This window comes from Xenopus laevis, chromosome 4S (assembly GCF_017654675.1).
Source record: "Xenopus laevis strain J_2021 chromosome 4S, Xenopus_laevis_v10.1, whole genome shotgun sequence".
NCBI lineage: Eukaryota > Metazoa > Chordata > Amphibia > Anura > Pipidae > Xenopus > Xenopus laevis.
In genome coordinates, this window is record NC_054378.1 from 48,065,429 (window position 1) to 48,076,748 (window position 11,320).

The window sequence follows — 11,320 nt, forward strand, 5'->3', positions numbered from 1 at the left end:
ACATTTCACTGGATGCACCTGGACTATTGTTTTTTATTTGGGAGTGCGTTACTACTACACCAGCTATAAATAAAATTATATTCATGTTGAAAGCCAACCCATAATCATTGTGGTCTCAAGTGGCTTACAGAAAGGTTAATAATCAATGGCATAGACAAAAACAGCACACTTGTGATCTCAAGCTCCAGCTCTGCATAGTAGAATGTTTATTCACCCCCCCTTTTTTTTTTTTTTTTTTTAAAAATGCAGCACTGTGTAATTTCAAACCACTGAGTTCCCAAGGTCTATCATAAGGAGCCAGACAACCACCATTTGTACTTGCAGCCTTGAAACATGCTTGGTGACTGAGATTCACTCCTCTCTAGTATTACTTTGAATACTCTGCTTGTATTGTTACATCCACTCTGATCAGATGAAGCCAAATTTTCTCCATCTTTGATACTGTTAAAGGAGAATTCAACTCCCCATATAATAAAACCCCCTACCCTACAAACTCCATGCTCCCACTGCACAGGTGATAACTCGTTGCAGAGTAAGCACAGCGGAGCCCACGGGCACCATCTTCTTCTCTTCAGTAATCTTTGGGTCTTCTTCCTTCCCTTCGGCTATTTCCATCATTTTCGGCGCATGCGCAGTTGTCTGGAACTGGAAGATTGCTTCAATTGCGCATTTGCCACTTTGGCGCTTACTTTCCGAAGATTACCAAAGAGAAGAAGATGGCGCCCGTGAGCTCTGCTGCGATTACTCTTCAATGAGGGGTAATTACAGGATATGGGGCAATTACTGGAGTTATCACCTGTGCGGCAGGGAGGGGGGACTATGTAGGGTAGGGGGTATTGGGTTTTATTATATGGGAGTTGTATTATCCTTTAAGCGGCACAAGCTCATGTTTAGCTTTCTGTGGGTACCTACTATAATAAATGAGTACCAATGACAATCATCTTGAAAAATGGAAAAAAAAAACAAGCATATATTTGTGTATTGTTTAAATAATTGAGACTTTTTATTGGTTAACTTTAATAAGTTGTGTATAATCATACATTTCAGTTTCAAGAATATGAATATGATACGATTTTTGTTTTTCCAGTTTGTCTCAAATTTTTGTTTATAAGTTGATAATAAAGTAAGATTACATCTAGGCAGCCTGTTCTGTTGAATACAATTTACAGGGTCATGATATGAAGAACTTGTCCGCTGAGTGGAAGGATGGGGGCAGAAATACTGTAAAAAGAAAGCAAATAGCCCTATTTGTCCATTCGCAGACAACAATAGTGGTCCAAGGGCATTTCACTGCTCTTAAAAGGGTTGTTCACCTTCCAAATACTTTTTTTTCAGTTGAGTTGCTTTCAGATACAAACAACTCAACTGAAACAAATACTTTTTTTCCTGTCTCTTGTGTCTCAGCCTGGCAGCTCAGTGATCCAGGAGTATCTGAACTGTTAAAATTTGTTACATTTAGTTGATACAATTAGTTTACATTTCTCAGCAGTATCTATTGAATATTAGCAACTATTGTATCAATTGTAACAGCTGCCTTTAATGAAACACGGATTCTGCTCAGCAGGGACAAAGATAACAAATGTATCAACTAAATGTATCAATTTAGAACAGTTAGAGTCGGCGACCCCCCCCCCCCAGAGCTGCTTTAGTGGGTGAAAAATTCAACTTTACACTTCAATATTAGAAAAACGGTCACAAATAGAAAGTGTTTGGGAAAAGTCTATTTCTGGTGAACAATCTCAAACCAACTGAACTGAAAAACAGGTTTGAAGGTGAACAACCTCTTTAAGGTGGCCATATATGTAACCATTATGATCTTTCTTCTGACCATTGGTTACAGGAAAGCGTTCGTTTTCAATACTAATTGTTAGAACTGAATCTTCAGATATACATGTAGAAACAGTAGCATTCTACCTGTATCTGATGATTCAGCAGTAACAGTAGCCGATGTTTGGCCGTCTTCAAAGGTGCCCAATCAAACATTTTCTAGCCAGCCAGATAGAAGAACCGTACCGATATCCAAGTCTTCTGCTGATATTAGTATCCCAATCCATTATCAAAATATTTAAGACAGACACATTTTGTGCATACTGCTACTGAAAATGCCATATCCTTTAAACAAAACAGGGATTGTTTGTCCATATATTGCAATATATTTAAGCTGGCCAACTACGTCAAAGTCATCCCATATCTGGCCAGTCCTATGCTCAATTTTCATCTGATTCATTAAGAATTCTATTCCAGTGGGATCACATGATTATAACTGGAAAGGGTGGGAGCTACAACATAGAGCTGGTCACTGCTCCTGTATAACTATAACAAACAAGGAAAAGTTGTGCTCACCATTGTTATAGTTATACAGGAGCAGTGACCAGCTCCATGTTGTAGCTCCCATCCTTCCCAGCTATAGTCAGGTGATCCCAATGGTGTCTAATAAAAGGGCAGCCAAGTTTGGGATTTTTACTTTGAAAGCAGCTAGTAAGGTGCAGGTAAAACTTAGTCCCTTTGTAAAATGTATAATCAAGCAATAGAATTCTTAATGAATCAGATGCAATGTGAGTGTAGGACTGGCCAGATATGGGATGACTTTGACGTAGTTGGCCAGCTTAAATATATTGCAATATATGGACAAACAATCCCTGTTTTGTTTAAAGGGTAAGGCATTTTTCAGTAGCAGTATGCACAAAATGTCTCTGTCTTAAATATATTGATAATGGGTTGAGTGCAGAGGACTCTTGTATTTGTCTATATGTATTTTGTGGTCACAGCCTCATTGCACCCCCGCTTAGTGGTTTTAAAAATTAGCAGTGATCACAATTTTTCCATGTTTGATATCAGTATCCCACCATAAATGTTTTGGACCATATTATCAATGCGTCTATGGCCAGCTTTATGTACTGTTGGTGTCAGTGTGACGTGACCTGCTGCTATCTCCAGAATTATGATTACATTTACTGATAATTGCAACACATAATGTGCAGATCATAAAGATACCATTGCTTATTTAAATATTATTTTTGGTACATAACATGTCCTCTGTCTCAAACCTTTTGGCAGTATATCCATCTAGCTTTTAGAAATCCCATCAGTATGGAGTAATTTTAAGTCAAATTGTTGTCCAATGTAGTTCTCACATTTGACTTATTAAAGGAGGGTTCAACCCTTAACTTAAAAAAACCCTACTCTACATAGACCCCCCCTCCCTCCTACCCCCAGCCTAATGCCCCTAATGTTTTACTTACCCCTCGGTGCAGATTCAGGCACCACCTTCTTCTCTTCGGAAATCTTCAGAATGAGACAGGTATGTCGGCGAATGCGCAGTTGGAGCAATTTCTGTTTCACGACAACTGCACATGTGCAGAAAATTGCAGAAGCGCTGGTCTCATTCCGAAGATTACCGAAGCGGCTGAAGATGGCACCCGTTAACTCAGATGCCTGAATCTACACTGAGGGGTAAATAAAATGTATGGGGCATTTGCCATCGGTAACACTTTGGCAGGAGGGAGGTGGGTCTATGTAGGGTAGGGGGTTAGGTTTTTTTTTAAGTTTAGTGTTGAATTCTCCTTTAACTAGTCATGCTTCAAACAGTTACTATTAGTGATCAGCAGGTTTCGCCTGCGTGTTGCGTGTCAAAAGAAAATTGTCGCCCATAGACTTAAATGCATTTGGCAAATTTTTCGCTGTTTTGCAAATTTTCGGCAAAGCAAAGCAGGTCGGGTTAACACATCACTAGTCATGATTTCTTTTGCATTAAAGTTTAAATCTGATGAGCTTCTGAAACCGTAACAAACACAACATTTAACACATTATTATAGACTGCATTTTTAAAATAAACTATATCTGGGGAACCATATCCACAATCAGCAGAAATCGGCACAACTAAAATATTTATTTTAATTAAGCGAGTTTCCTTTTAAATAAAATGTGTGTATGTACATCAAGAAAGCAGCTCTGTATGTAACACTACCTTTTTTTTTTTTTTTTTTTTAAATACCTTTAAATTATACTCAAGATTAATGGAAAACACATCAATCTGGAAGAAGGCTGCAATAAATAAGGAAGCTATTATTACTGGTTGTAAAAGTGAACAATTAAAGCCAGCAGAAGATTGTTAGCAATTCCGAAATTCAAAGAGACTCCTCTAAACCATATTATATTTGATTATACATAGGATCTGTTTACTCTGTGTTTAAATGTTTAAACAAATGACAGTGTTTTGTCTAGTAAACTGTTTAATCTTTGCACTGCTGGGGGTTTCTGCTATACATCTTCTACTCCTCCATAAGGAGTTAACTTTGGTCATGGAGCTATATATATAAATGGCAGGTTTAGTAGGAAGGAATACTGTTTTTTATAGATCCTAGACAAGCTGCAATCTATGTGTCTGACTTGGTTGGTTTTTTTATCGCTGTCCATGTGGAATGAGCACATTGCAGCTTAGTAATAAAAAGGTAAACAGACTCTGTGAGTACATTATGTGCTCTCAACTGGTAAATCTAGACACTGTAGTTATTCCCCATTACCAAATGCTGGCAGCGGGCAATAAGTAAAAAAAACTTCCTGTTTGCTATTTTGCCTCCCTCCGGTGCCATGGAATATAGTCATATTCCACTCCACCTAGTACCAGTTACAATGATAGCTAAGAAGCAAGTCCTGTCTCCTTATCACAGTTATTATTTTTAGCCAGAATAGATAGATAATTTTCTGTTTGAGCATCGGAAACACTAGGGTGCTTCTCCAATACAGATACTACAAAGACATTCTTATTATAATGTGGGTGGAAACTAAGTTTTCCCCTTGTTTTGTGAATTTTCTAGACTAGGGGTATATGTCTTCCGTATTAATACAGGCTTAAGAGGTAGAAGGAAAGGTCTTTTTACTTGGGGATGCCAAAAGTTAGGACCCCCAAGTGATTGCATGTACTTACCTGAAACCCCAGGCCAGTGCTCCTATCAGGAGAAAACTGCACTGGGTTGGGATTCTTCCAGCGAGCACCACGGAGCAATTTTCTTCCTGCTTCTTCTTTCTTCAAATTTTTGGGGCAGACGCATGCATAGTAGAATGAAATAGCCGCCTTTTTTGTTAAAGTGTTGCCTTTTGCCAGAAGACATTCGATCCGCAGTGCCCGCTGGAATAACCCCAGGCAGGTGCTCCTCTCAGGAGAAAACTGCACTGGCAGGTAGGGGTTCAGGTAATAATTATTACTATATTTCAGAAACTACTTTTTCTTATGTAACCTTTACAGAATAAATGTCTGAAATGATTATATAAGAGAGTGATTTAGACAGTTTGGTGAAAGTGTCTTGAGATCTATTTATCACCAGCTAAAGGTCTACTGCTAGATCCCGATCTACCTTTTGGACACCCCTGTTGTAGACGTTTCTACAGGTTCCTTAAAAGCATTGTGGTGTCTGCTAGAATTTTGATAGGCTTGTGTAGCCTGCATTCAATGGGATTAACTTCTGGGGCAAGACCACATAGCATGCTCCTGCAAGAAAAGGTATGCTTGTGTTAATCACCCCTAGTGAGTTAGACTCTTATGGTTCAGGGGCAGGTGATAAAGGATACTTAACTTCCCTTTCAGCCTTATGTCTGCCATTTATATTGCTTTGGGTGGTGATAGTTGGTACAGATCTCATGGGAGCCCCAGTGAATTGTGAACAGCAGGCCTCAGTAGTGCAGGAAGGTGTTGACCATCCTTGTAACTGAAGAAAACCACAAGTAGCTCCCAAAGCCACCACATGTCCATCCTCCTTCTTAGGACACTTAAAGGAAACTGAGGATTGAGGGAAGTGGGCAGGGGATGATGCACTGGGTCGGAGGAGAAATCACTTTGATCTTTTAGTATCCATTCACCAGCTGCAGGATCTTCATCCCCATGGTGACTGTGGAGACATAATCTTATAGTGACTCTTTCATGGCGTGCAAGAAAATACTTTCCCATGAATAAAAGTTTCCTAAATAAAATGTTTTGTGTTTTATGTATGTGTAGAAATATTTCTCATTTGATGCATGACTGTTATGACACAGACTTTTGCTTGTTTTCTCCCCTGTGTATGAGTTGCATTATATTATTTTGTTCTTCTCACAGTGGTTCTAGCACAGTTTGGGATGTAATGTCAACCAGTCAGAAGCAATATATACCTCTATCCATAATCATGTTCCTTCTCCACAAGGAACAGTGCCTCATATCTAAGCACAGGGTTCCAGCTAAAGTTTTTCGAGCCTTATGCAATAGATCAACCTAAATCTGGGCTAGAGTGAAAATGATGTTAGTGCTTGCAATAAGCATTGTAAAGAGCATGATCAAAAGCCTTGTAAAGTTATACGATGAAGTAGAAAAGAATTCAAAGGAGTTTTATGAATTTCTGGAAACAGATCACACAGAACTTAAAAAAGGAAGTAGCAGTTTAACAAATTGCTCCAAATCTCAAGCACAAAGCTCTAAACTGAACGAGAACTCTGTGGAATACTCATTTGTTAAAACTAAAGTTATAAAGACATTTTTCTTGGTGGAAGTTGGGAGTATTCAGGCAGGAACCGACTGTGTAGATGATGTTACATTTTAAATAGGTGTTTTATCTCTGAATATATAGTCCAAAGAATATTTCCATGTCATTTTCCTATTTAATAAACTCAGTAGTGTTTGTGTCTACCATTATTTTCCATCCTATAAATGTATTTATTGTTTCCATTATACAAATACTGTTTATGCTGCTGTGGAGAGATGAAGATCTTCAACGTACACTGTATCTTTTTTTTAGAGGAAAGGAAAGTCAGTATTTACTTGGGGGTGCCAAAAGTTAGGCACCCCAAGTGATTGTATTTACTTACCTGACACCCCAGGCCAGTGCTCCTATCAGGAGAAAACTGCACCACGGTACGATCCTCTTCCGGCTTCTCCTTTCTTCGTGCAGATGCGCAGTATAGTGAAAAGCCGAACTTTAACAAAGTGTAGACTTCTGGGAAATAAGAGAAGGTTAAAACCTAGTTTTTCTTCACTTTCTTCTTATCCAGCATTTTGTTAAGTTAAAAAAATTAGTTTTACATAAGGTTACTTTCCTCAATTTTATTTTACTATCCAGCTTATTTGGAGTTTACTACATAGTACACAAGCCAGGAGATACAATGAATATCTGCTAGATGTTTACACATATCTATAAATAAATGAAACATGCATGACTATATTTAAGAGTTTCCCCCCTAAATTGAGTGTATATAATAAAGCAGTGCAATAACCCAGTGCAAGAACCCTCAATTTTATTTTACTATCCAGCTTGTTTTGGAGTTTACTACATAGTACACAAGCCAGGAGATACAATGAATATCTGCTAGATGTTTACACATATTGGCCTTCAGACTCAGATCTATAAATAAAAGCAGTGCAATAACCCAGTGTTTCTTTGATGTTTTGCCAACCGTATTTATCAATGTTTTTATATTTTTGGTTTTCAGGCAGTGGAACCTCTTCAAACTGCTCTCCAGCCAGAAATGCATATTGAACATGGGGCTATCCAGATTCAATAGTTTGAACCGACCAGAGATCGGGGAAATTCCGGAAACTGACCAGTAGAGTTGGGTTGGCATAGAGTCAACATGTTTTGCAGCTTGCGGCATGAATAATGTGATCAGTAAATAACCACTGCTTAAAATGTGCGTAGGATATCAGGTAACCTGACCTTTCCATGGCTACTTAATAGAATAAAGAATATTCACTACCTGGTGACAATTTGTATGGTAAGAATGGTTTTCAGTTTCGCACTGAAATCTCAATGGAGCAAATGAAAGGAAATTCTTTAACTGGTTTGTATGCAATAAAATGCTATTTTTGTATCCTCTGTATTGTTTATATCCAAAAGATGAAATAACATTGCTATCATATATGGAAATGTTCTTCATTATCTGCAAAATTCACTTTTTGTGTTTGTTTTTAGTTTCCTTCCCTAGATTTTCCCAGAGTTTTGAGATCAATCCTATTGTAAGACAGAGGCCTAGTATGTTATTTAAAGTGTAACAGCCCTAAATTGTGAATATTTTGCAATTAATATTAGCTTTGAAGTAATCTGTAATCTGCTGCCAATGCTTTGACTGACAAAAGGTAAAATAAAAATTGTAGTGAACAATTCTAATACCCATGTTCCTGTGTTTTTGGCTGGGACAAGCTCTGCGAACACTGTATTTTATTACTGTAGTCTTTCAACCAGTGCATTTGGCTCAAGAATGCTGAATAACTGCTTCAGAATGGAACTGATGATTTTAATTTAGATACTTTTGCTGAAGCAAAATTCCTATGAGAATTTTCCATTAGTCTCAGAACACCAAAGTATTTTATACTCCTGCTGAAAAATATTAAACCAAAAAGGGTAGTTTTATTATGCTTGCATGAAAACAAAGGCCTCCATAACATTCGTTGGGGTCTTGCACAAGGTTTTGCTGTGTCGTTAAAGGTCAACAAAGCCCTCCAAATGACTTTTACTTTTAGTTGGTTATTTATTAAAGTTCGAATTCTATAAAATCTGAATTTAGTAAAAAAAACTAGAATTTTTGTCGGGATTTATTATACCTCGAGGATGGTAAAAGTCAAAATCCGAATATATGGCATCTCAGACCTGCTGAGGTTGTATATAAGTCAATAGGATATCCCGATCTCCACTGTGTGCAATAATCAGAAGAATTTGTGGTTTTCGGGTGGAAAATCTGAAAAATTCGAACAATACAAATTTTTCACAATTTTTTCGAGTTTTTTCCCCGCACATGAAATTTTTCGGGAAAATGTATTGATAAATAAGGGGAAATAACCAGTGCGGATTTGGTCGGAGTATATTTTTGAAAATAATGCGATTGATTTTGATAAATAACCCCCTTAGTGTTGCACAATGGAAAAAAAACCCCATGCAGTTAGCAGCTACATACTTGTCTAGTCTGAACACCTGCCCTCGCACTCTGTGTCATCATCCCTGAACATATCACTCAAGCTTGCAAAATTTAGGCCGGCTGAATTAGTTTTTATAGCATCTTTATATACAGGCTATGAGAAAACCCTAAGGCAACTCCTTCCATTTATGGTCCCATGTATTTGGCTATTCTCTCAGTTACTCACGTCCTCTGGACTGCTTGGCTACAACCCCTCTGGCTTCTTTATTTTTCTTCTTACTCACAACACATTTAGGCAAGATTTAAGCGGCAAGCCAAACCAGTAACACCATAAAAACTAGCTGTGAAACCAAAAGGAAAATTATTATTCAATCCCTTTTTTTGCAACTCATAAATGCAAAGAGAAAATTTGCAAAAAAACGCAGGTACAACCGAGCCTCATTGCACCTTAAATGATAATCTGTATAATAAATGACTGAAGCCAATTGTTTGGTTTAGTAAACCTTATTTTAACATGTTTGTGCTTGCTGATCACCTGTAACTAAAATTTTGTTTCCTTAGCCATTAGCTTCTTACTGTTGCCGTACGGACCTAACATACATTCAGACTGTAGCAGCACAATATTAACCCTTGCAAACCATACTTATGAGTATCCTCATGAAAAAATTTCATGGTGAGCTTACAAGGGGCCACCTTCACACAGTTGCAGTTGTTAATACAAACAATCAAACAAGCAGGAAAATAGGAATTAAAGAGAAGCTTCCTCATCTGCCTATGCTTTAGCTGGTATGCTGTATTAGCAGATGACATTTCTGCCTGATCCCAGAATGGGGGGCCACCATACACCCGTAGATAGTCATGGAAAACTGTAATGGACAAAATTGAGCTGGCTTCCTAAAAAGTATAATATTGTAATGGAAAAGAGCACTTTAAAGGAGAGCGCCTAACTAAAGAAGTAGCTACAAATGTTGTACATTATGTTTTGGGTTTCTGTACCAGCCCAAGGCAACCACAGCCCTTTAGCAGGGAAGATCTGTGTCTCCAAAGATGCCCCAGTAGCTCCCCATCTTCTTTTCTGCTGAATTACTGCACATGCTCTGTGCTGCTGTCACTTACTTAGTTTAGGGACCCACTCACAATATACAGTACACATAGGGGGGAATGTAATTAAAGTCGCAAAGAGAAAAACAATTCGCACCAATACGTATAAAAATCCACATCTCGCAATGTAATATTGTTCCTAAACTGTAATTACATTGCACATTGTGAACTTTTAATTGCGCACTCTTAAGAAGTGCTTTAAGGTGTCGTAATCTTTTGGAGCAAACAACTTTTTCAGTAAGAAGTTCTATTACATTGACCGCGCATTGGCGCAAACTATAAGATTCGCAAACGGTCTTCCACTGTCCGGAGTCGTCGCTAAACCGTTTCCGGGTTTGCAAAGCAAAATTTTTTTGCGCAAAGGCATAGCTTTTTGCATTGAGAATAGTTTGTCCGTTACAAACTTTTATTACATTCCCCTAATAGAATATAAATGTCACAATATAAGGTTGATTAGCAATTAATAAATATGATTACTACATGGCAGCTCAGGAACCAGTGCAATTAGCATCAGAATTAAATAATCAGCCCTGTAGCGTCCGCTTATACGACAGGCCAACCTCATTTTCGTTTTGAGGATTTGCGACAGCTGCCCAGTGCACACGGAGCATAAATTCAAGATGGGAAACTCCTTTGCCAACTTTGAGGCCCAGATCATTACTACTATAGGTTGGTTCAGTATATAAAATGTGGCATTTCTAGCTATAATTATTTTTTAGTAATTCCTTCAATATGTCACTGTTGGACCAAGTACTAAAGGGAAAAATAAAATTAAACCTGCTTAGCTGTCTGTTTTAAGCCACGTAAAACATGAAAAGTTTACACTGCTAAATTGGTATCCATGGTTCAGCCACTCTCTTCCAGCATCCAAGAGATAATTAAATATACAGATGGCATCTTCAGTCAGGGGCCACTCTGCACATTCCTTGTCAGGGAATTTAGTGCTGTTGTGACAGAGTAATAGAGCTACTCATTTTCTTAGCTCCCCCACTAAATGTTTATCTGGTCCCATCAGCAATCCGCCAAAGACACAATGCTATTGTTCACCTCGGGGGAAAAAAAGCTGCTAAGCTGAAAGGTATTAGAAGTATAAAACTGCTAATATCTTTTAAATAGCCAAAATAAAAATGAAGCTAAATTGTCGGAAAATACTTTTTTGGCCATAGATAAGGATAGAAATGCATTATGTTTATAAACATGTGCCTGCTCTGTGGTTCTTCCCGGTCAGCTTCCTCAAGGCACAATGTCATGCCAACTGGCAGCAGAAATGTCATAATTTTCGAGTGACCACAGGCGCCATGTTGAGAAACATGAAGGCACATTGCACCTTTAGAACACTGAGAGT

General features: G+C 38.1%; 1 protein-coding gene across 1 annotated transcript in view; it reads left to right on the forward strand.

Moving 5' to 3' along the window:
* The window catches only part of banp.S (BTG3 associated nuclear protein S homeolog), a gene marked incomplete at its 5' end in the record, with an annotated part of 187,468 nt that extends 179,343 nt beyond the window's left edge, over window positions 1-8,125 (forward strand). The window contains 1 exon segment of the mRNA NM_001095794.1: window positions 7,456-8,125. Coding sequence (NP_001089263.1) covers window positions 7,456-7,527 — 72 coding nt within the window. The 3' untranslated portion in view covers window positions 7,528-8,125.
* Window positions 8,126-11,320: the final 3,195 nt, after the last annotated feature.